Here is a 26,322-nt window from a genome sequence, read left to right on the forward strand (position 1 = left end):
GAAATGTAATGAGTATTTTCCTCTGTTTTTAGGGTGATCCAGGAATCATGGGCCCTGTTGGGATGCCTGGAATATCAATTCCTGGACCACCTGGACCAAAAGTATGCATTCTTGGGAATATTTTTTTCTTTTACTTGGATGTTTTGGAAGTTGGAGTGGGGAAAAGATTCATAAAACCAGTGAAAGAATTTTAGCTTTGGAAAAACCCAAAGATATTATATAGCTCAAACCTGACATTTCATGATTAAGCAGATGGAGGGCCAGCAGCAAATTTAAGGTTAGAAACCAGGTTTTCTGCTCCTGGTCTTGACCTTATCACTCTACTTTGAACTACCTCCCTTACATGCTAGCCTTAATGCATGTAAGAATTTATTGCATTTGTTCAGAATAATCTGCTAATCAGAAAGTCTGGCAGAAAAGAAATCCACTCAGATGTAAGAGCATTCCCAGACATTTTCACAGTCTAAATATTTGTGTCTAGAGAGCCACCTATTATTTCAGCTATTCTCCGAAAAGCTTAGTAGTCTTTACTGACAGTTTTTATTTGCTTAAGATTTGAAACTCTTCTCAAATATATTAGAAGGATGTACTCTCTCAAGTTCTGATTCTAAGAGATTAAGCTCTTCATAATTGGCCAATGGCTTTTTATGCTCTGTGCCATGATGGTTTCTCATAAAATCTAAAGCCTGAAACTGTGAAAATTATTTGACATGTGCAGGGAGACAGAGGTGGACCTGGGATGCCTGGATTTAAAGGAGAACCTGGAATTGCTATTCGAGGACCAAAGGTATCCTTTGTTCATGTTCTTTTATTTATTGAAATAAAAAATGAAAGTAGATTTAATGCATCATAAGTTATGACTGAGATTGCTCTACTTAGAGTCTCTACACTGATGAACTGAGATATAAGAATATACTATTCCCCTTTTAAAAAATCAAGCCAGCAGATCATTTATTTTTCATAAATGTGAAGGATGATAGCTCCTCTGGTAAAATGTTTGCTGACTAAACAGCTGATTGAAAATGCTCTTTTTCTTTCTGTAATGTCTATAATATGATATTATATGGCCTCTGGCCTCCTTCATTTACATATTAATGGCCAATGCATCTCTTCTGCAAAACACTGTCCAAAGAGTTCATGTTTAGAAACTTTATTGAATTAGATTTCCCTGCTTGTTGTCCATCTTTCAGAGTTATTATAAGTGAAAATGCAAATAACGACAGGAGAAGACAGTTTTAAGAAATCATCACTATTTTTTCCATGGCAACAAAGTACCATTTCTCTCCTCACATAAAATCTAGGCTTACAGAGAAATTCTACTTTCCAAATGTCAACAAGCACATTCCTGTTTATGAGAACAGGCTTTGGGACTCCATAATCAGCACTCGTTAAATTAGTAGCATGTTGTTGTGTAGCTTTGAAGCTGGCTTCAGTTTATCAAATTGTCTGTTCTCAATGAAAGGGTTCAAGTACTGACACTAGTGATTTTCAAACTTCAAAAAAGAAAACTTAGAACCATCTTTGCATATAATTCAAAGATGGTTTGAATTATATTATATACTATTATGTATATATACTATTATATACTATATATACTATTATATACTAACATAAGTTGTAGTGATTCTTCTTAAAGCAAGAGGTAGGATCCTGACCTCTACTATTCTTAATCACTTTGAGAGTTGTCCTTGCTAGAGTGCTGATCTTCTGGAGACGTTTCTGGGATATTTTCAAGCTAAAACAGAGAATGTCCTGGGAAAATCATAACAAGATGGTCACCCTACTGCCCAGACTCTGAGGCACATAGGAACCCAAGCTATATAAGACTCTACAGAAACCCAAGTTATGTATGACTCAAGGAGAAAATTCCAAATTTCCGAATGCTAAAACTACAGGCATGGCCTCAGTCAAGAATATTTGAGTGACAATTTTCATATTATTTGATAGCTTCCTGAATCTATGCATCCCTAGGTCCATGATGCAAGGTTATTTCTCTCTACTTACACTGTTCTTTCCAAGAGAAGCAACATCTAAATGTATAGTTGATGTTTATAAGCTCTGACTATTTTCTACTGATCATTATTGGTGATGGTATTAGGAGTTATTTGCCTTTTCACTCCAGTCATTTTTACTTTGTTCTACCATTCTTCCCTAATGGATTGTGTTTAAGTTCATGGAAGGTTAGCTGATAAAAATTTTGGCACATCATTTCAGTTTTATGTATTTCTTCAGGGACCTCCCAGATTTTTTTTTTTTTTAAAAGTTCATTTTGAAACACCTGATTAAGATTTCTACCCTAATTTCTGTTGAATGAGAGAGACACTTCAAAGAGAATCACTCTGCAAAACATTTTCTTGAATCCAGTGCAGAAAAGCCAAGTGGCAAAATTCCATCCCTGAAACTATCAGGAGGCATCCAAAATAAAAATCTGAGCAAGAACACTGCCCTTTCCCTACCCCCTGATAGCATCAGAAGTAACATGTTAACTGAAATTTCTGCAGGAGACAGGACACAGATCTCTAGGAAAATAATGTTTCTAAACCATGGATGTTTCAATGGTTTTCCCTGCAGTGTGGGGGCCAGAGGATAAACAATAACAGCTGCTGATAATTTGTTACAGGCTTGGAATTTAGGAATGAAAACAGAAAGTGAATTTTGATTCCAATTTCTTTTTAAATTTTGACTTAACCAGAGGGTTGTTTTGTGGCTGGTCTGCTCCTCATGTGAGCATGCAGAGAAATGGGCATCTTATTTGGGGACCTGTCCCATAGGAAATGCTTAGCACTTCAACCTTGCACATAATCGAATAGTATAATAAACTGCTTCTCAGACATGACTAGTTCCTTATTGGGGGATCCACCAGAATTCAGTGCTCCAGAATAGTTTGTTTTTTGCTTTGTCATACATCTTAAAGAGATCATCTTGGATTTCTGTTGATGTGCATTAAGTCCATAGTGCATTCTAAATAGTGCATTAATAGTGCATTTTTATAAGTGGCCACATGTTTTCTGAAGACCATTCTTAAGATGGTTAACCTATACAAGGCCAGTCTCTTTCTCTTAAAAGGAAATGACAGCTGTTGTATTCATGATTTTCAAAATCAATTTAACTTTCTTATGGCATAAAAAATGTTTTCCCCAGTTATTTATTTATAGGAGTAAAATCAGAAACCATTTTTGAGAATTAGATTTGGGGCAACACTTTGGCTTGGAATAATGCAGCTTGATTTCAGTGTTTGCTTACATATAAGACAAATATTAAGAATCTGGCTACTATTTCCAATCTTGGAAAACACAGGTCTATTATTAGAGTTTCCTCCTGATGTGGAAAACATAAATATTTTATTTTTATTTTTTAAAATTCTTTTAAAAATTTATTTATTTTAATTGGAGGCTAATTACTTTACAATACTGTAATGGTTTTTGCCATACATTGACATGAATCAGCCATGGATTTACATGTGTTCTCCATCCTGATCCCCCCTCCCACCTCCCTCCCCATCCCATCCCTCTGGGTCATCCCAGTGCACCAGCCCTGAGCACCCATCTCATGCATCAAACCTGGACTGGCGATCTATTTCACATATGATAATATACAAAACATAAATATTTTAAATCATGAATAGCTCTTTACCAAAATAATTGATGTATATTGACAAAGGCCACTGTAAGAGTTATCACAGCAACAGAATGGGATGTGGTATGTAAGGAAATGTTTTAAATATAAGTACAATAGGCTTACGATGAATAAATCTTCTTTGGTAAGAGTCTTCTTCATTTTTCTTTCTCTCCATTTTATTCTGGCCAGAAATTTCTCTGAGTTTCATTGGCACAGAGAACTCTTGTTCGAAAGGCAATATAAACCTCCTTCCTTATTCTCTATATAAGAGGCCAGTATTGCTACTAAGTTTCTGGTGCCCAAGGTCATCATGGTAAAGCAATATCTATCACTTTTTCCTAGGTCTCAGGATATGAACCACTAACTCTGTTTCCTATTCTTTTATAAAGTGTTTTTAAAAAATTAATCTGTTTTTAATTTTTATTTGAGCTTTTATTCCTCACTTAATTTGGGCCTCACTGAGGAAGATAATAGATGTAACATAATAATAGGTAACACACACAATCTTACTTTATACTTAAAATTTTGTTCATATTCTCTATTCTCACATGGTGCTTACTAAATTTTCTCATTTTATACTTCCCCTTATTTTATGATGCACTAAATTTTTGTAATTTTTAAAATTAAAATAGCAGCAACTAGCTCTTTTCTAACCCCCATGAAGTGTTTCCTATGAAGGACTTTGTGGTGGTTCATATATATTCCTTATACTCGTTCCACTCATCATTTGCTTCCCATAACAGAAATGGGAAAGACTTACAAGGAGATAAGAAGTTGCCATATTTCCTTCCAAAAATTCTCAGACCATTCTTCTGCCCTTATCAAATCCGCCTTTGGTGTGCTGAGTGGGTAATGAGCTTAAGTTTTGCCAGCTGTTTCATGGTTTAGGCTCATGATATCTCCTGTGTTGGAATTCACCCAGGGTGCCCAAGGGCCTCAGGGACCAGTGGGCGCTCCAGGACTCAAAGGTGACGGCTATCCTGGTGTGCCTGTAAGTGTGGACGCTGCTGTTCTCTCCTCCCTCCCTCCCTGTCTTCCTCCTGTCTCTTTCCTTTCCTTCCTCTCGTCCCTCCCTCCTCTTCTTTTCCCCTTTCTCCCTTCCCTTCTTTTCCTTTCTCTTTTCTCCTCCCTCCCCCCCTCCTCCCCTTCCCTTCCTGAACCCTGCACATAGCAAGCTTGCTCCCTCTCCCGCGTATTATGTCATCTCAGGGCCCTCGAGGAATCCCAGGACCTCCTGGATCAAGGGGATTACCTGGAGTTGGAGACACTGGAGCAAAGGTAGGCAACAGTAGCTTTTAAAAATGTACCTGTAGTTAAGAGGTTTGCTAAAAGTGAACATCTTTACCGGACCTGAGAGAAGAGGAGAAGCATCTAAAGAACTGATTAAGTTATTTATCCTCATCTATGGACTCTCCAGAGCCTTGCACTCACTTGAACATGCAGATTAACCCTGTTTTTTCATTCTGTTTCCTTGCTAGCAATGCTTGCATTCGTTTGCTGCTTTGTCTTCCAGTCGCAAGGACAGACTTTGGTTCAGGCCCCTGCCCTCTCTGGTCACGTTCCTGCCTGGGTGCCCTCATACCATCCCATGTCATTAACCACTGTGCACGCACTGATGGCCTCCAAGTGTCTATCTTCCCTCCTCTAAGCCCTGGTCTCACACACCTAGTTTCTTACCAGACGTCTCCTCTTAGACCTCTCACAGACATCTCTAACCTAATATCCCAAATAAAGCCTTTGATTTTCACTCCATTGGCCTGGAAGCGGTGCTACCCATGCTCCTTGCTAATGCCACAACACCTAAATCATTTTTGGTCCTCTTTCCCCTCTCTTCCCTCCACATCTAGTCCTAGTCTTGTCAGTTCTACCTTCAAAATTATATCTCACCTCTGGCTACTTGTCTCTTGCGGCATCTCCCAAGGAGATCACCGCTATCTCTCACCTTGGTTGTTAAAACAACTTCTCCATTGGTCTTCTCTCCTCCACTCTGCCCTTCTATTACCTCGCAGGCAAGTTGATCTTTTGAAGCCGAAAATCAGATCACACCCCTTTCCTTCTGAAGAAAACTCTGGTGGCCTCTCTTTGTAGAGAGCAAGCTGCACCCACTTTTCATGTTCTCTGGGGCCCGTTGTAACCTGGCCGCAGCTCCTGGCTCATTCTCAAGGTCTCTAGTCTGACCTCCTTCTCCACCTATACAAAAGGCAATTCTCTCCTCTCCCTCCCTCCCCCAGCACTATCATATCCCCTGGTGTATTTCCTCCATGACATGCATAATTTCTGAAATCAACTTCCTTATTTCTTGGTCTGCATATTTCACAAGGGTGTCAATTTTCAGTTCAGTTCAGTAGCTCAGTCGTGTCTGACTCTTTGCAACCCCATTGTGTCTATTAATTCACACAGGAAGCTGAATGGAGGCGGTATCCTCCAGCTCACTTCTACTGAGGGGAGGCGGGAATGTTTGTTAGGACCTGCCTCTGTCTGCACCTCCCTCCCAGTTGCATTTTCCTTCTTCCTGTCTCCCCTTCTTGTAGAAGTTGGGGAGGTGTGTTATCCTGCCTGCCTCTAGCCCTGGAAGGAAATATCAGGAGTGCACGCTCTTCTTAGAATCAAAGAACTTGGATCATGAATTTAAAAATCAAGGACATTCCAAAAGCAAACAGCAGCTTCTAATAACTTCCAAAACCACCTCTCTTCTTTTATAGACACCTTAGAGTCTTTATGTGTCTTTTTTATTTCCTGAAGAAAACTTTTGGCTACCCACATAGCCCAACAGAAGCTGGTAAAGAAAATGAAATTTTTGGAAAACTCTAATTCCACTTAATTTTGTCCTTTTGGTTTAGTAAGGTGGAGTTGAGACTCTCAAAACACCTAAGGTTGCCAAATGGTAGAAAAAGCATAGGACTCAAATGTCTGCAAAATTCCTCTCATTCTATTTTGCCTTAAAATGGCAGAGGAATTGTGTGTGGAAACGTGTGGGTTTGTGTGCATGCACGCACATGTGTGTATAATTGTATAGACATATATACTGGATATGTTTTTTATTTAAATTCTGTGTTGTCACCTTAAAATATTGGCCTTAGGGCATTAACTTACAAAAGAAATGTGTTTTGAAATGAGGAAGCCATTAAGGTTGACGATTAATTTATGGTGGGCTTTGCGATATTTAGTTAAGGTCACATGTGTTTAGCATATGACACAGACATTAGAATCAAAGTGTCTATGTTTCAAAACATATAAAAAGCAGTCCCTGACATCTTGCAACCTTGTGGTGCTCCATGGCTTTTTTCCAAGTGAAGGAATTCCATCTGACATTAGTGGTTATAGTACTTCTCCGTACATTTCCCTTGAATGTACTCCAAATTTTGACAAGGGCTTCTGAGAGATTTCTAAAATTCTTACAAAAACTACAAGTTTCCAAGGAGATAGTAGATATGGTTTTAAAATCCACTTTGGAACATGCCATAAAGAGGACCTGACAATTGGATTTTGTCCAGTAGGAAACGATCACCCAGTGCCCTGGTCCCTGGACCCAAACTGTCAGCTCACTGATGGGGAAGGCAAGCTCAAAGATCCTGCGTTACACTGCCTGCATTTCTTGACTGGACCCCAAGAGACTAGGCTCCCCTTGTGGCTCAGTGGTAAAGAATTTGCCTGCCAATACAAGAGATGTGGGTTCGAACTCTGGGTCAGGAAGACCCCCTGGAGAAGGGAATGTAGTATTCTTGCCTGGAAAATCCCATGGATGGGCTACGGTCAATGGGGTCATAAACAGTTGGACATGATTAAGCATGCACGCAGGGCTTCCCTGGTAGCTCAGCTAATAAAGAATCTGCTTGCAATACAGGAGACCCCTGGTGTGATTCCTGGGTTGGGAAGATCCACTGGAGAAGGGATAGGCTACCCATTCCAGTATTCCTGGTCTTTCCTGGTGGCTCAACTGGTAAAGAATCCACCTGCAATGCTGGAGACCTGGGTTTGATCCCTGGGTTGGGAAGATTCCCTGGAGAAGGGAACGGCTACCCAGTCCAGTATTCTGGCCTGGAGAATTCCATGAACTATATAATCATGGGGTCACAAAGAGTCAGATATGACTGAGAAACTTTTCACTCAGTCCTCGAGCATGCACACAAGAGACAAAGAGGACCCTTTGTGATTTGGGGACTCTCAGTCTATAAACTGTATTATCTTTTGAGAAGCCCAGATAATTCTTTGCTTCTGCATGTTTCACCCCCGTAGGCTGGTGAATCACCCAGGGCTGAGGCTGAGGCCTCAGATGTCAATCTCTGAGGGTGCGAGTTTGTTCTTGGCCTCCTGGAAGAGCACTATAAGGAGTGGCTCTCCTGGGCTCAGAAGGGCAGGGGCATTGCATCAGGCACCTCTCAGCTCATTCGGCCCCCATCCCTGTGCCAGTTCATCACAGAGAAAGCCATGGCCTTCCCCAAAGCTTTGGGGCAGTATAACTGAGGCCAGTTCTTGCAAAAAGAACCTTTAACCTGGTTTGGGGAGTTCTTAAGGGATCTTTTAACCATCAAGTGGTTGGAATCAAGTCTGGGCAGAAAAGACTTGTTGGGTGGTTGTTGTTATATGTTATAATTGTATACTACCTAAATATTATGTGTGACCTAAATATTTCCAGACTATCATGGAATTTTTAAGAACTCTCTTATTTTATAGATAAGGAAATCGAGAGCCAAAGAGGTTGAACGACTTGCCCCTTTACGATCTGAACAGTGTTGATACTATTTTGAGTGTCAGAGGGAGACTATAAATACAGATGAATGAATGGAAAACTAGGTGAATTAATAAGTCAGAGCAGGTGGAATGACTTGTCCTGATCTACAGATGCTCAATTTCCAATACTGTCCATTTTCCGACTACCTCGGCATTGTTTAGTGTACAGTTAGGTGCTCTCTCTTTCCATTCTAGCTTTTCCATTGTCAGAACTTAAATCATGTAAGCATTCAGCAGAGGCATAAACCCAACCCTCAAAGAGTTCAATGTTTTCCAGAGCTTTAAATGTTTGAATATTGTAAACACATGCTTTATTTGACAAAAGTGACCCATACTCATAAATTAAAATGCAAGTCTATGTGAAATTCCACTGAGTATCATTATTCTAAAAATGTTCCCAGCATCTGAATCGCCTCTCTGTTCTCTGCAATAGCTCACATATGTGCACACCACCAACAGGCAGAGGTGGAACAGAGAAGTGATTCACACAGAGATGCACTAGGAATTTGTGGATTCCATCAGCAGACGTGGACTGGACAAGGAACTCCATTTTGAACCTTGTCTGACAAGGAGGGCTGACCTGGGATACAGACGTAATGACAGTGATATGAAGGGTCCGTGATTCCAAATTGGAGTTGAAGAAACCCACCGTTTATAATGTGACTGCAAAATTGCTACAGGCAGGGCAATCAGCTCAAAAATGGGACTAATTAAAGCCAGAGCCATATCAAGTTTAAATGCCAGGCAGTTTGACCTCTAGATGTCAGAAAAGATCACGTGACTAGGTGACTTTTCAAGGTTACTCCTCAATTCAGTTCTATGCATGATCTCTGCAAACAGAGCCATAACCGCGTTTACCTTACCATTTTCAGTTATAACTTTTGTTTTTCCTCACTCTTTTCCTAGCTCTGCATTTCTCTTCCCAGGAGTGCATACATACTTTCCCTTCAGCCTTAAGGACGCGCATTTTATTTATCCTCTTAACATTCAACACCCATGTCACCATCAACACATTTTTTATTTTTAATCATGCAGGGATTTTCCCCCAGTGGAAAATTATATTGAATATCAGCACAAGAGAGCCTTCTCTCTGACATTAAAGGCACTGTCAACATTTCTATTTTCAAGGTTTCTAACTTAACTAAATAAGAAGGCTCTCTCTCTCCAATGAAATTCTTGGCATAAGGAAATAATTTGCTCATCTTTGATGAGTTGATTTTGAGAAAATGAAGAAACCATCAACAACAAATCCCCGCTAAATCCCACAGCAAATTTTAAGTTATCACGGACTTTAAAATGCTGTTGCTTTGTAGTGAATACTGAAATTCCAGGGGTGGGGGAGTGGGAGGAAGGCTGAAGAGGGAGGGGTATATGTATACATATAGGTGATTCACTTTGTTTCACAGCAGAAGCTAACACAATGTTGTAAACCAATTATACTGTAATAAAAGAAAGTTCTAGGAGAGAAACTGATTCGAGAGAACTGAAATTATTTTAAATGCTTTGACATTTAAAGCTGGGAAAATACACTACAGGAAATGTTATAGTGACTTGAATCTTGTTTTCTAACACCTTCTTGTTTTCCCATCCACTTGAGAATTGTGCTGGTCATTGTTACTGTCTCCCTTTTCATTATTAAAGGGTGTCAGGGGAAAGTGATTGAGTTGTTTGACAATAGCCCCGTCGATAATTAATTCACATTATCAATAACTGGGTTGTCTGTCCATAAGCTTAGAAGAACACCTCTAAAATTTCCATTGACATCCTGGCAACCATAAGTGAGGTATTTAGGAGTCACAAACTCATTACATAATTCATTCCAGAGTGCTGCTTATGTTTGTGGTAATTGGAGCCTCAGTAGGTATAGCTTAATTTTCTTTAAAAGCCAGATAAAAAGAAACATTAAGCAACTGCTCATCATCACTTTGACTCCTTCTACCTTATTTTAAAACTCAATCATCTTTTGTTTTCATTTAGTGGGCTCTTCAGAGGACCATTTTTGGGGAAAATCCTTGAGAGGCTAATTCTTTTCACAGTGAATTCAATTTTCTTTTTATTGCCCCCAAAGTAAAAAAGCATGAAATCACTTTAAGAACAACTGCAACCTACTTCCACAGCCTCTGAAAGAGTGACAGAGAATTAAATTGGCACAAAGGGAGAGATGGTGATTAGAGCTTTATTAATATGTGAAGGTGGAGACAGTCTAATGGACTGTTTTGTCTCTAAGACTGTCTCTAACTCTCAGATATTGTACTTAAATCCTATAGAACATAAAAGATACAACAGATGTCTCCTTATCACTGTCCCACATGAAATCCTTGCCACTTATGAACTCTGTGACCTTAGCAAGTCATTTAATCTGCCTTAGACTTAGCCTCCTCATCTGTCACTTGGGAATATAAGCCTAGTTCACAGGGTTATTCTGCAAAGTGAATGGAATCATGTCTATAAGATGTTTTTATGAGTTCTAACACACTAAAGTATTAGTGGAAATAGTACTAGTCCGAGTGCACATACTGTGCCAAATGAAGTGTATTGCAGTATAGAAAAAGAGAGGAAGCGTTTGTGTAAGTAGGGGATCTGGGAAGAGACCAATTGAAATACTGGGGAAAACCACAAACTGAGGGATGGCAAAACAGGGTGAGGGAAAGGGATGCCTGAGACAGCTGGGTGCTTGTGTGGGCTGTGTGGACCTCTTGGAAATCTTAAAATTGAGATGTTTTTTCTTCTTTTTGAGAGAGTATGATTGACTCAGTATAGGCAAAGGACTTTCACAGCCACATAGCCATGGTCTTTGCATTAGATAGCAGCTGGAAACAGGTCTGGGGAGAAGTCAGCACATTGCCTCTGGCTCTGCTGCTGCTAAGTCACATCAGTCGTGTCCGACTCTGTGCGACCCCATAGATGGCAGCCCAACAGGCTCCTCTGTCCCTGGGATTCTCCAGGCAAGAACACTGGAGAGGGTTGCCATTTCCTTCTCCAATGCATGAAAGTGAAAAGTGAAAGTAAATTCGCTCAGTCATGTCTGACTCTTAGCGACCCCATGGACTGTAGCCCACCAGGCTCCTCCATCCACGGGATTCTCCAGGCAAGAATACTGGAGTGGGGTGCCATTACCTTCTCTGGCCTCTGGCTCTAGTCACCATCATTTAGGGGATGGACTCTGGAGTCAGACCTGGGTTGGAATTGCTTCCAGCTGTATGGTTTTTGGCAAAATCTATGTTCTCTTTAGCCTCAGTTTCCTTATGTGTGGAATACAGTAATGATGTTCAGATAAGATATTGAATAAAAAGCACATGACACATGAGAAAAATAAATTTTAATTATTATATATTTTATTAAAAAGTAACTATAATTGTTTTAATATTAACCAAAGAAAATATTTGCCAAAGGGAAAATGCATGCGATAGTGCCTTTGCCTTCTTTTTCTTTCTTTTAAAATGTAAAAGGTTTAATGAATGACTACTAGGACCATCATAAAATTATGCATGATTTTAAAGCGGTTGAAATGAACCACTCTGCAAGGTTATGGTCTAGGTGAAACCTTTACTAAATCATTTGCTAAGTTCACCCTTGGAAGCACTGCAGAAAGTCCTAAATTTGGCCATTTTCTATGAAATTAAAAGGAGTATCTCCCATCTAGAATCCCTTTGTGGGCCAAGATGAAGCTGAAGACATTCTAAATAGTTATTCTTTTTTGAGGGAGTGGAGATGACAAGGGAGGGATAGGACTTGTAAGATTTATGAAATTGATGGCTGTAGTTACAAATGGCAACTCCGGGATTAGCTCAGGTCTGTTCATTATCTCCTAATGCAAGAGCTCCCTCTGCAGGCTCCAATAACCTCAGCTCCTGCGTGGGAAGCCAAGGCCAGTTCTGCAAGTACCTGTTGTAAGTCATCTTACTTGTGGATGTCACTCTATCCACCGACAGTAAAACTACATATCTAAAAATATCATAGTAAATGCACCTCTTGGGTACCTTTGGGGCTCTCCAGGAGTGAAATGAGTCCTGACCATAGTCCTCTTAAGCACTTTCACCTGGTGTTGTAGGCTAGCATGGACAGATGCTGTGGAACAAAAGACAGATTACATTTTTAAGACCCCACCAGAGTAGAGAGATATGGTCTATGTAGATTTACACAGCTCATTAAGGGCTTGTTATTCCCATCTATTGAGAATTTGGTCCATGAACACCAAGGAACTACCCTAAAATATGTTACTGACCAACTCTAATACCTACAGAATGTGTTAAGACTTGATTTAGTTTATCAGATTCATAAAAGCATATATCAAGTATATTTACATAGATCAAGAGATTACAAAAGACTACTCTGATAGATAAAACATAGCTATATGTCAACAGTTATACAGAAAAAAAGATGGACAGCTTGTTTGAGGTTAACACTGGAGTACCACAGATGACATGGATCACATTGTTAAAGTTCCCTGGCTAAGATTCAGACATACAGAGGGCAATAAGGTGCTCTCAGGGGCAGCTGTTCTATTGCAATTAACCAGCAGACGTTCCTAAAGGGTGAAAGTCATGGGAGCTGAATAGAAGAGAAAAAGGAGCAAGTGTGTGAACTGGTCAGGTGTCACTGGAGACCCTTACTTGGTGAATTTATAGATATCCCTTTTAAAGGTATTTCAGAGGTACACAAGAAAAAGAGATAATAGAAATGTGTATAATATAGGACAAGGTCATATTCTCTACTTGGAGCTCTTGATGACAGGCATGATCATTTAAATTCAGAGAAATTTCGGGTCATTAAAAGTTGGGAATCAGAAGCAGAGAGGTATTAAAGAGAGAACTAGTATCTGTGGTCTCAAAAGCAGCTAAGGACTACATGGAAGAGATGGAGGTAGAAGACCAGAATCATAAATGTTGCCTGCAAGCAAAAGGGAAAACTGTAATTAAAAAGTAGGGAATAAAAGAACTAACTCAGTAATAAAGTTTAAAGGTTTTCCCCTTTTTTAGGCCTTGTTTTCTATAGAAATGTTTTAAGGTTTGTAAGTAGAAAGTGATGCTAAATAAAAGATGGGATGTTTTTCTAGATAAACAATGCAATCATTTCTTATAATCTGTGATTTTTGAATTGTTGAAAAGCTGGTTATTTAGCTCCTAATTAGGACGTGGACAAAACAGAACCTAGGGCAAAGAGCTTGGGAGTCTAGGTTAAAAGATTGGTTCTAGGCTTTCTTTCTTTATAACTTTATTGAGGCATATTTTATATGTCACAGGATTCACCTACTTTAAGCGTATGATTGAGTGATTTTTTTAGTACATTTACCAAGTTATATAGCCATCATCACAAATCAGTTTTAGGACATCTTCATGCCCCAATAAGATCTCTCATGTCCATTTATAGTTAATCCTCCTTCCATGCTCCTATTCTTGGCCCCAGGAAACCACTGACTTACTTTCTGTCTCCATAGATATGCCTTTTCTGGACATTTCATATACATGGACTCAAACAATATGTAGTCTCACGTATTTGAATTCTTTCATTAAGAATAGTTTTTGAGGCTCATCTATATTTTGTGTGCAGCTATTGTTCATTCCTTTTAACTGCTGAATATATCACATTTTGTCTATCCAGTTGATGGACATTCTGGTTGTTCCCAGTTTGGGGCTACTATGAATAATTCTGCTAAGAGCATTCATATGTTAAGTCTCTGTATAGACATATGTTTTCACTTTCTTTGGGTATATGCCTCGGAGTGAGATTACTAGATCAAATGGTAAAATTATGTTGAACTTTTAAAGAACCTGCCAAACTATTTTCCAAAGCAGCTGTACCAGCAGCAAACACGGGTTCTGTTTCTTCACATCCTCCCAGCCCTGCCTCGCAATAGCCGTGCAGCTTTAGGCAAACTTCAGTTCCTTCTTTAAAAATAACAGGTGGGGTGGGGAGTTATCAATTACTAAGTGCCTGTTGTATGCTAGACAAGATGATAGAAGCACGACATTTTGTGTCTGCCTTCATTGTCATTTCCATGAAAGGTAGATACGATTTTCTATGTGTCTGATGAATTTACGAAGGTTCAGAGAAGTTAGGGAAGTTAGTTGTCAGAAAGATTTTTGTGAATACTAAGTTATACCAAGTATCATATAAAAACATGCAGAACACACTATTGGGGACACTGAGAGTGATTAATGAAGAGGTCATCGTTTCTGCTCCTCTTCCCTTATTCACACCTCAAATAGATCTAACCACTTGCTCCACCCCAGTCAGACCCCACCACCTTTCTGGTGATTGTTGTTGCTATTTAGTTGCTAAGTCGTGTCTGACTCTTTGCGAACCCCGTGGACTGTAGCCCGCCAGGCTCCTCTATGGGATTTCCCAGGCAAGAATACTGGAGTGGGTTGCCATGTTCTCCTCCAGGGGATCTTCCCGGCCCAGAGACTGAACCCAGGTCTGCTCCACTGGCAGGCAGATCCTTTACCACTGAGGCACCAGGGAAGCCTATTTCTGGTGGTGGTTGCCTATTATGAAACTGTCATGCTTTGATGAATCTGAAACCTTGAGAGAACCCACTGTGTGCTCACAACCACTCTAGAGGAAGGAGTGTCCTAAAGCCAATCTTGAGCCCAGGTAGCATAATCACTGTTGCATAAAAATGTAAGAACTAGTTCAGAAAGGTTATAACTTTTAATGCTCTTTAAAAAATTATTATTCTTGTCTCTTCTTTCTCCCTGTCTTCATAATGGCAGTAATTACTTCTCCAAAATCCCAAGAAGCAAGCTCCAAAAAGTATATATTAAGGTTGCCAAGAAACTAATTAACTTGATTGCTTTGAAATGAACCCCCATCAGTTGGTTTGATAAATGGCAATAAGAAATGAAAACAAAGAGAGATAACACTCTGTTGATCAAATATAGAAAAATGATCTGGAAGAAAAGATTATTATCTTAGTCAAATTCAAGGGTTTGGGATTTTAAAGTGTATTTCTGAATATGAAAATTCATAGGAAATATTATCATATGAAATTTTACATGAAATATGGTACACAGCATTTTCCTACATCAACAACTTGTCATTCATTGTGTTTTTTCAGGGAGATCCTGGCGTCAGAGGTCCTCCAGGCCCCCCTGGGCCTCGGGGCATAGGAACCCCAGGGCCAAAGGTGAGTCTGCAGGTCTGTGCTCTGGGTGAGGGTCAGGTACCATCCAGATGACCAAGGTAACATTAAATGCACAGGAAGTGCTCACATCATGTTGACTTATTTTTTCTTGATACTGATGAAGAGCCTTACATGTTCATTATCATGTGAACTTTCAGTAAAATAGAACATTTAAGTATATAAAGTCATTTGCTTCCTCCCAAAGAAATTAGAAAGTTAATGCCTCTTTAAAAAGTGATTGCAAAGTGCTCAAAATATTCCCAGGTTCCTTAGAGGCTGGGCTAACATTAAGAAGCATGTATTTACTTTGGCCAGAGGGGCCTCAGGTCAGCTTGTAACAGGTGATGGATCTGTTGTGTCCTGTGCGCAGTCTACTCCGTCAGGGCCCCAGCGCAGGAGTCTAATTTGTTGTCCCCATAGGAGCCGAGAGGAACTTCCTTTGGCTCCCTTTGCTCTCTCTCTCTACTTCTCTTCCTTTTGTCACCTCCAGTTTGGTGATTATTTATCCTTCTATTCCTTTAATCCAGTGTTTTTCAATGAGGGGGATTTTGTCCTCCCCTCTCCACCAGGGGGACCTTTGGCAGTGTCTGGAATCATTCTGGGCATCTAGTCCCGCTGGGGAAGGAGGGCTCCTGGTATCTAGTGGGTTGACGCCTGGGATGCACAGGACAGCCTTCCATAGTGAAGAATCATCCAGCTCAAAACATTAATTATGCTGGGGTTGAGGAGCTCTGTTTTAATTGCTCATTCATTTGCTCAACAAATATTCCTTTGATTTGTTCAAAGAGGCAGGTAAGGAAATACCACTTCCCAGGTAGCTCAGCAGTAAAGAATCTGCCTGCCATTGCAGGAGACACGGGTTTGATCCCTGGGTCATGACGATCCCCTGGAGAAGAGAATGGCAACCCACTCCAGTGTTCTTGCCTGGGAAATCCCGTGGACAGAGGAGCCTGGTGGGCTACAGTCCACAGGGTTGCAAAGAGTTGGACACGACTTAATGACTTAACAATAACGAAGAAATATCAGGCGTATTCATAGGGAAAACAGGTTTTAGTGAGCCACCCATCACAAATTCAAACTCAGACAGGTATATTCAGAGCCAAAATGCACAAAAGTGAATTAGCATCCTATTTTCAGAGAGGAAAGAGAGAGAGCTTTGTGAATCAAAGATTTGACTGAGGATCCTAGAATTACCAAGATTCTTAGTTTATCCTTTTTCTGTCCATCAACTCCATTGTGACAGTGGGCTATTTCTTCACCATACAGATCCCTTTAAATGGATGGAGATCCCTCTGAGATGTTAATAGTTGTTATCACTGGGTGATGGAATGATGGGTTGATTTTTTTTTTCATTGTAATTTTCACTATTATTTTTACTTTATCCCCAATAAGTTCTTCTTGTAATTAGAAAAAAGTAAAGTAATTTTTCCCATGGTGGAAAGGAAAAGACTGACCTACACAGTAACTTTGATTAACTCAGGATTCCTGAAAGTTTGTTTCACCAAAATGCTAATTAGGGAACTTCTGGGATAAACAAAGTTAAACTAATCTTTCTATGTGGCATTTCTTAGAGGCTTTAATATTAATTAATAATTTAAAAATATTAATTTTATTAATTAAATTAAAATTAAGTAATTTTAATATTAATTAATATCGATTAATATTACTTTAATATTCACCTGCTCCAGGGCTCTATAAGGAGAGGCACACCCATGGTGTAAACATTTCCCAATCTTACTTGACCACAGAACTCTCTCCTCAAGAAACATGGGGTCAACTTATGCTGTAAGGAACATATAATGGGAACTGACATATTTTTTGCTTCACTTACATATTTTCTTAAAAATTCAACTCTGATCCATGTCAATAGGTGCTGAGTCTTTAACTGCAAACTCTGTGAATTAACGTGCTATATTGAAATTGTGCAACATAGTAAAGTGAAAGTGATAGTCACTCAGTCGTGTCCAACTTTTTGTGACCCCATGGACTGTATAGCCTGCCAGGCTCCTTTGTCCATGGGATTCTCCAGGCAAGGATACTGGAGCGGGTTGCCATTCCTTTTCCAGGGCTTCTTCCTGATCCAGGGGTCTTCCTGCATTGGCAGGCAGACTCTTTACCACTGAGCCAGCAAGGAAACCTGCTGAACCTTTAACTTCAACCCCCATAAATTAATATGCTGTATTGAAATGGTGCAACAGAGTAAAGGCTACCTAGAATTACGTGTGAGCCGTGTTTGAACGCCTGGTGTTTATGGCAGCAGGAGGAGCCCAAGCAGGCAAGGCTATGGGGCCAACATTTCTGCTTCCGTCCAGCAGTTCTGCCTTATCGCTTTATAGCTGGATTACATGTAAAAATGTTTGAAAGGATTGTGTGGTTTAAAATTTTTGGAAGAACCCCACTTTAATCAATATGGAAAGACTGAAGTGAGATTGAAGCTAAGAGCAGTAATCTGTTGAATGTTTCTAAATCTCCTTACCCTTCTCTCCGATACCTCTGTGTCTTCTAATAGGGTGACATTGGGCAGAAAGGCTTGCCTGGCCCTCCTGGCTCCCCTGGCTATGGATTACAAGGAATCAAAGTAAGTGAATGGAATTGTGCTAGGGTCGCCTCTCAACGCACTAGGGCGAGGGGGGGAAGAGGTTGTGGATAATACAAAATACGGCTATTGAGAAATGGACTTAATGTAAGCTTAGCAGTTAAAATTGCATCCGGTATTTAGAGGCATCGTCCAAAAGTGGAAACATGGGATAAGTACACTTGCTCCACAAATGCTTGACGTTACATAAGTAGCTTGGAGAGAAATTGAACGGTTACGGTGGTTTGCAGTTCTGGCGGTTTCTGAGCTGAGCGGGGCGTCTGTGCCCCCGCTGCGTGTGCTCCCTTCACCTTCCTCACCTGCAGCCTCCATTCTTAGCCCAGGGATGCCCAAGTTTCCAGGTTTAGCTCACAGTGGAATCACCTGGGAAGGTTTTGAATAATGCTGCTGTCTTACCCCAGAAGAAGGACATCTGAATCTCTGGGGGGGACAGAGTTTGAGTCCTATGAGTTTAAGAGCTGCCCATGTGATTCTCCTGAGCATCCAGGTGAGAAGCCCAACTCTGTGCTACTGGTGTTTACAACCACTGCATTCTGCTTGATTTCTGTCTCCGCCACAACAGCCCTATCTCGTGAGATGGGACTCCCAGGGTCTCCCCGCCCCAGTCGACAGAATTTGGCAGCCACAGGCTACTGTGTAATTTAAACAGTTCCCTCTTCTAATGTGTTGATTTATGTATTTATTTTTCACCGGCTCACTCTCATTCTATTTGTTTCCCCCCAAATAAACTGCAGTGGTTAAGCTTCAAAACAGAGTAATTCCCTCGTGGGTAACTGATATTGACTCTAAAAAAGTGGAAACATTCAAGACAAACTCATTTTTGGATGGCAGAATTTCTTAGTAAATGGGAGACAGTAGGAGCTGAAGATAATACATGTGAAAAATCCTATGTTGAAATTAAACCACCTACTCCTGTGTTAAGAGTGAGTTCTGTCAAGAGCAAAACTCATTTGAATCCGTGTTAAACCTTCCAACCTATCATGCAACATCTAGGGCTTCCACCACAGGTCTTTTATGTAACAGTTGTCCATCTGCAGGGCCAAGTACCCAAGCAAAGGCCAGCTAACATCACCAGTAGCATACAAGCACTGGGCAACCCAGCCAAAGCCTGCTTCCTTGTAAACGGCATCTCTCACACTTCATCTTTTAAGTTCTACAGTTAAAAGATGGTTTTGAATTGATGAGTTTGCTTGAGCAATGAACACAGGATTGGCTCAGTTCACGAGATGGTTTTGAATTTATGAGTTTGCTTGAGTAATGAACACAGGATTGGCTCAGTTCACGTGTGCTATGAGTTCTTTATCACTGCCATGTTAAATTCCACGCCAGCCTTCCCCCTTTGTTATCTGGGAACTACTTCCTTATTAACAAAGGGGCCTCTTGAGTTGTGCGTAACTGAGCCTCATCAGTTCTGACTCACCTGGTGTCCTGGCCTTCCTTGTGCCCCCCAGGTTAGGCCATGTTCAAAGTCCCTCCTGAGCGAAACTATGCTGGGAAAACTACCATCATAAGGAAAGAACCAAAATGAACACTGCCACGTATCCAGTCTTATCAGAAGTGAGAGAAATTTCTCCTCCACGGAGGGTTGGAGCCTGATGCTGCTGGCAGTGAGCCTGGACCAAGGTGGCCTCACAAGCCTCCTCTAGACATACTGCCATCCTGCTGGCAGCAGGGCAAACATTTCTCTCAGGATGCCCGCCCCATTTTTCTGAGCCTGGCTTGTACCATCCCTTCAAAAGGAAGAGAACTGAGAAATCAAATTGGTGGTGTTCCTCTGAGTCATTTTAAGGCTCCATACTTAGCAAAATTTCATTTCTTATGTTCATTTTTTAAATCTATTTCACACCCCTTTCTAAAAAACTATTTGAATCAGTAAAATCTGCTTTTGTTGGCATGTCTGTTCAAGAGACTCTGATGGAAGTCCTTGTTATTAAATTTTCACATCAGGGCCCGATTTGTACCCTGTCTCTCGGTCTCATCCCAACCATGGGGAAAATAAGGGGCTCAGGCTGCAATCACAGAAATGATTTGCTCCACCTTAGTTCCTAGAATATTGGCTTTACATTCAGTTATTCAACCAACCAGGGGCTCCCTGCTGGCACTAGTGGCAAAGAACTCATCTGCAAGTGAAGGAGATGTAGGAGACACGAGTTTGATCCCTGGGTCAGGAAGATCCCTTGCAGGAGCACACGCGAGCAACCTACTCCAGTATTGCTGCCTGGAGAATCCCATGGACAGAGGAGTCTGGTAGGCTGCAGTCCATGGGGAAATAGAGTTGGACACAACTGAGCAACTGGTGCACATACATTCAACCAACCAACCAACATTGATCGGGCACCATCTATGTCAGACAAATAGGCTAAGTGCAGTATAAAACGATGAGTGAAAAGATGTGAAGTTTGTCCTCATGGGGTTTCAGTTCAGTTGCTCAGTCGTGTCCAACTCTTTGCGACCCCATGAATCACAGCACGCCAGGCCTCCCTGTCCATCACCAACTCCCAGAGCTTACTTAAATTCATGTCGATCGAATTGGTGATGCCATCCAGCCATCTCATCCTCTGTCATCCCTTTCTCCTCCTGCCCCAATCCCTCCCAGCATCAGGCTCTTTTCCAGTGAGTCAACTCTTTGCATCAGGTGGCCAAAGTATTGGAGTTTCAGCTTCAGCATCAGTCCTTCCAATGAACACCCAGGACTGATCTCCTTTAGGATGGACTGCTTGGATCTCCTTGCAGTCCAAGGGACTCTCAAGAGTCTTTTCCAACACCACAGTTCAAAAGCATCAATTCTTTGATGCTCAGCTTTCTTCACAGTCCAACTCTCACATCCATACATGACCACTGGAAAAACCATAGCCTTGACCAGACGGACCTTTGTTGGCAAAGTAATGTCTCTGCTTTTTAATATGCTATCTAGGTTGGTCATAACTTTCCTTCCAAGGAGTAAGTGTCTTTTAATTTCATGACTAGAGACATCCAATGATCACTTTTTGAGCTCCATAGAGTCTAGCGGGGGTGGCACAGTGAAATGAATGGGTTTACAGGGTTAGGAAAGAGTCCTGTAGGCCACAGTAATGAGTCTGGTCTCAGGCCTACAGTGACTGAGAGTCAAAGCAGGGTGACATGGTCAGGCAGGTATTTATCCAAGACCCCCTCTGTCTGCCATCTACAGAAGGGATGGGCATGACCAGAAGGAGTGTGGGGGGGACCCTCCCACACCCCTGTGTAATCTTCCAATTCTCAGTGTGGAAAACATGAGCTTCCGGGCCCCCTCCCCTGCTGCCCCTCCCAGGGCTCTGGGACCACCCACGCCCGCTGCTGTGGGGACCCGGGAGAACGTGATGGGCTCACTCCCCGAGGCCCCACAGTCAGCTCCCACCGTGGCCCTGCAGTCCCCGCTGCGGCCTGGCTGGCTCCACACCGCAGGCGTGGAGGGGAGGAGGAGGTGAGCTCCAGCTCCTCCAGGGACCCCAGTCCTTTCTCAACCACAAACGTCTGCTGATCGTCTGCATGAATGTGAGATGCTGGCTCTCTGGCCCCTCGGTGGCCTTGGCCCTTCAGGTTCACATCATAGGTCGGGGGCTACATGATGCCGCTGCGCTGTCCCACCGTGAGCCCCCAGCACTGACCACTTTCTCCCGTTTCGTCAGAGCAGTAGTAGTCCTCAGATTAAGTCAGGAGGGGAGAAAGGATGGGGCTTGGTCTTGAGGAACGGCTTGATGTGTCAACCAGCTCTGGAGGGGCCAAGAGAGGGGTGGGTCATCAAGGTTAAGACACCAGGTATGAAGACAGACAGAAATGGCTGGCCTCCACTCTGCATTTCCACTCAGGAGTCATGCCTTCTCTCCACCTTTGTTCAAGTCAGTCCTTGTGTCCCAGTCGGCCCTCAGGTGCCCAGAGAATTTTTTTCCTCAGAGAATCAGGAGGTCTTTATAAAAATAGGATTCCTGGTGGTCCTCTATGACTTTAGGAATTTCCAAGACAGAGGTGTGGACTAGACTATGACTCCAGCTGTGCGTAAACCCTTTATTCACTAAATGAATGAGCCTCTATGCCACTGGTTTCCATTCTCCTCTGAGGCCTGAACATGACTGATCTCTCATCGACTGAGGAAATACTCCCTGTAGTTAGGCTGTGGCCAAGGATGGGCTGACTAATACTTCAGGCCTTGCCAGTTTGTTATCAGTGTGAACAAACGGCCTTGATGACGTGCCGGGGGAATCTGGTGAACACTACGGTATCTCCAAAGCTGACAAAGCATGATGACTATAGTGGTTCCATGGTCACAGAGCTAACAGGTCAACCCCCGAGACTCCTGGGGCCCAGAAGTGGAGGGAAACTGAGTCCCAGTGACCTCACCACTCTATCTAGATTCTGACCTTAAGGATCTGACAGAAAGAGAATGAGCTTGAGAGCCAAATACGACCTTGGCCTGAATCTGTCTAGTTGTATAAGCTTTTTATCTTTGAGGAACCTTAAAGCTTACTCATCTTTAAAATGGGGATAATAAAGCCTATTTTGCAAGGTGTTGTGAAGATAAACTTGTAGAAAATGCCTAGTATGCAGTAGTGGTTACTCAACCAGAGCCTGGGCTATGGAATCAACTGATCTGAATCGTGGTTTCCTGAGTATTACACCTCTTGCCTCAGTTTCCACATCTGAATAATGGGGATAATAATAGTACTGTTTTCGAAAGTTGTTACAGGAAATGAAATTAAATGAGACCGTATGTGTAACATGTTTAAAACAAGGTTCAACGCATGCTTGCATATGCAGTAAATGGAGTTATTCACATTATAATTTCTTCCTGCTTTCCTTCCCTTTCTACTAGTCCCTCCTGTATTTTCTAGGATGAAGGCCCAGATTCTGACATTCATATGATTTAATGTTCTTAAACCTAAAACACTGATTGCATTAATTAGTGTAGGCCTGGCATGTGTACCAAAAAGACCGCCAAACATGTAACGGCTGAAACATAATGGAGGTTTTCGTTCACGTGGCATGCCAAAGGGAGTGTTCCTCATTGGTGGACAATTTGCTTCCGCACAGAATTTCAGAGAATCTCAACTTCCATTTATGTTTTCTCCATCGGAGGGGTCTCTTTACCATTTACACTCAGCAAGCAGGAAGGGGAGGGTGTGGAAGAGGCACACCTGCTTCCTAAAAGTCTTGGCCAAGAGGTGACACACAGCACCTCGACCCACGTTTTATCGGCAAGAGCTAGTCTCACGGAAAGGTGGTGTAAACTGTGTGCCCGGGAAGAAGAGGAACCCAGGGTTCATTAAAGAGCTGGCAATTGCTGCCAGGCAAAATGTAACCAGCTTTTAGGAAAGATGGAAAATGTAAAGTTACATATTATTCTGAAGTATGCTGTTGCTTCAGGAAGAAAACAGAAAGCAAAAGTTGTCTCCATGGCAACTTCCAGAACGCCTGTCACTCTCCCAATACTGTGGGGCGCAGTCACCTGGCTTACAAGGACTGGGTCCAGCTTTATCATTCCCTTTATTCTGTTCCCCCCACCTCACACAAAAAAAAACAACCAAAAAAACACCCTCAGAGTCTTGCTGTCTTCTTACTTATTTCAAGCAGCAGCAGCAGAAGTACCAGTGGATAATTTAGAAATTGCCTTGAGTAGAAATGCTGAGAACTAGCCAGAGAGCTGGAGGAGGCTTGGGGGTGTAGCAGGACCAGGGAACAAACAGGAAATGCTTATTCCTGTCTTTGGCAGAGCCAGGGACAAAGTACAAGGGCCACGTGAAACCCGGCAGGAGTGCTGTGGTTCAAAGGCTGGAGAGACGGGGATGGCAAGAGAGGCAGGAAGCAGAGCTGGTGCAGCGAGCCCCACATTGGGAGATGGAGGAGCCGGTGGGGATTAGGCTCGCGTGGAGAATAAGGGAAGGGCTAGAGTCCCAGCGGATTACATGGGGAGCCAGCAGCGATGGAAATCAGCAAGGGTGTGATGGTGGGTGAGTCAGCCCAGCTTGCACAGAACAGCCAGAAACAAAACAGCCTTCTCCAAAGCTCTCTGATTAGCAATTCAAAGTAGAACCCAGAACTTTGTAAGATTCTTGGCTCGGTGCTTAAGGTTAATGGGATTTCTCAGGTAGATTTTGTTGTTGTTGTTAGTCTTTTCAACTATATTGAAGCAACTCTGATTCTGTAAATTCCATGTGTCAGGTATGTGGGCCACCTTCTGGTGTCCCTTCACCAGAAAGGCTAAAGCTTGACAGATGTCAGCGTGCTGTGGTGGGAATCTCACAGGGAACCTGCCAGCTTTCCATTTGCCTCCCCACTGCCCGCCCCTGTGACCCTGATCACATTCAAAGTGCCTCCAGAACCCATCTGACTAGATATTTTATTAGAGTGGACCTGTTACAGCATGGGAAATTGCCCTCTTTAAAGGTGAAATAGAAATGATTCATTCATTGAAATGAAACTGACTTAAGGGGGAAAAGTTCTCACTTATAAGAAGTCAGGGGTAGGTTCAAGGGACACTAAGTTGTAAATACCTGGGACATTCCCCATGGGTCAATGGTAAAGAGTGGACCTGCAATGCAGGAGAAGCAGGAGACACGAGTTCGATCCCTGGGTCCAGAATATCCCTGGAGTGGGGCATGGCAACCCAATCCGGTATTCTTGCCTAGAGAATCCCATGGACAGAGGAGCCTGGTAGGCTACAGTCCCTGGGGTCGCACAGAGTTGGACAGTTAGACTGAAGTGACTCAGCACGCATGCAAAGAAAGGCTAAGGTATACTGACACACAGGAGTTGTTTCAGTCTTCTAAGCTCAGAACCTCAGAACCGTGCGTCTGATGGTGTTAATATTACTAAGGGAGCAACTCACACATACACACTCACACATATTTTAACATGATGACTTTCTGCTATTTCAGTTTAAATTTTTCTTTCCTCCTCCTGACCACAATCTAACAACAGCATCAAAAATAGAACACAAAACCAACTGTGGTAATGGTATGCTCACTGCATTCAACCTGAGCACAACTTAGAAATTAAACTGAAACAATAAGGGGTATAGTTGACAGCTTAACAGTGTATCTGTATGCCAGAAACCATCTCTGAAATAACTCCTAATGCTTTCCTGTATTGTAATTTTCAAATTCCTATAATGATTCCTCTATGTAGAAAGGAGTGATTGGACCTAGCTCAGAGTTTAAACCTTAAAATGGATTGTTGTTTTGGGATTACACCTGCCAAAGTGCCTGTGGCGGGGTGGGGGGTGGTGGGGGGACTGTGGCTAGAAATTGAGTCTGGTCATCAAAGTCCACAAATCTATTTTCAGACACTGAAGTCATCCTCATACCTTTGAACTTTTTTTTTTAACTTTTTTATTTTTTATTTTATTTTTTTTTTTTGCCGATTTTAGTTTATTTCTTTTTTAACTTTTTTAAACCAAATTAAAAACAATTACATGGTTAGAAACCAAAGCCTAAAGAACAGATCCCATAATACTCTCTACACTACAGGTTGCTTAGGTCAGGAGCAGTTTGCATTTATTAACTGGGGGGCTGGCTCTGAGCTCATCTGTATATCTCACTTATTGGTTTTCACTTTCATTTCCCTCCTGGGCCAAGTGGCTCTCATTTCTTCAAGCCAATTAAGATAAAGGATAGTATCTTTGTTTTGAATTCCTGAATCTGAATCTGAGGATATGGTATGACTTCAGGGTCAACCAAAAAGTTCATTCAGGATTTTCTATAACATCTTATGGAAAAGTTCCAATGAACTTTATGGCCAACGCAGTATTTTCCTATGTTAATCGCATTATTGAAATTTCCTTTTTAAATAGCCTATTTCCCAAATGAGACTTTGAATGAAAATATTAAGCTCTCAATTTAGTGGGGCTTGAATCATCATTGCCGGCTTCTTTGTACTGTCTAGTTACCATGAACGAGGCCCTGTGCAGTGATTAGTGACCATCACAGAAGACTGTTTGATATCTACCAGATTCCTTGCACTACCATGAACCTAAAAGGAAAAACTAATTTCCAAGTCATTTTTTCCCAAAGTATGTATTGTATCCTGCCCCAAGATTTACTATGGTTTCCCTGATTCCAAAAGGAAAGTCAAAAGGACTGAAGTCTTGGTAATAAAGATAGTATCCAATGCCATATTTTGGTGCTGAATATTAAAAAAAAAAAGATTTAAATTAGTGCCAAAAGTTAAAAATTGTATGAAAGATTTCATTTGAGCACTTCCATACTAAAGCTACTACATAATTTATAATTATGTGAGC

General features: G+C 41.7%; 1 protein-coding gene across 3 annotated transcripts in view; it reads left to right on the plus strand.

The window, feature by feature from the left end:
- Positions 1-26,322, plus strand: part of COL28A1 (collagen type XXVIII alpha 1 chain) — a 186,720-nt gene that overhangs the window by 92,789 nt on the left and 67,609 nt on the right. For all 3 annotated transcript variants that reach the window (XM_020898977.2, XM_020898978.2, XM_070471132.1), the window contains exons 22-27: positions 33-101; positions 719-787; positions 4,541-4,609; positions 4,828-4,896; positions 15,410-15,478; positions 17,985-18,053. In XM_020898977.2, coding sequence (XP_020754636.2) covers positions 33-101; positions 719-787; positions 4,541-4,609; positions 4,828-4,896; positions 15,410-15,478; positions 17,985-18,053 — 414 coding nt within the window. The remainder of the gene's footprint in view (positions 1-32; positions 102-718; positions 788-4,540; positions 4,610-4,827; positions 4,897-15,409; positions 15,479-17,984; positions 18,054-26,322) is intronic.

Source organism: Odocoileus virginianus, chromosome 1 (assembly GCF_023699985.2).
Source record: "Odocoileus virginianus isolate 20LAN1187 ecotype Illinois chromosome 1, Ovbor_1.2, whole genome shotgun sequence".
In the NCBI taxonomy this organism is placed as follows: Eukaryota; Metazoa; Chordata; class Mammalia; order Artiodactyla; family Cervidae; genus Odocoileus; species Odocoileus virginianus.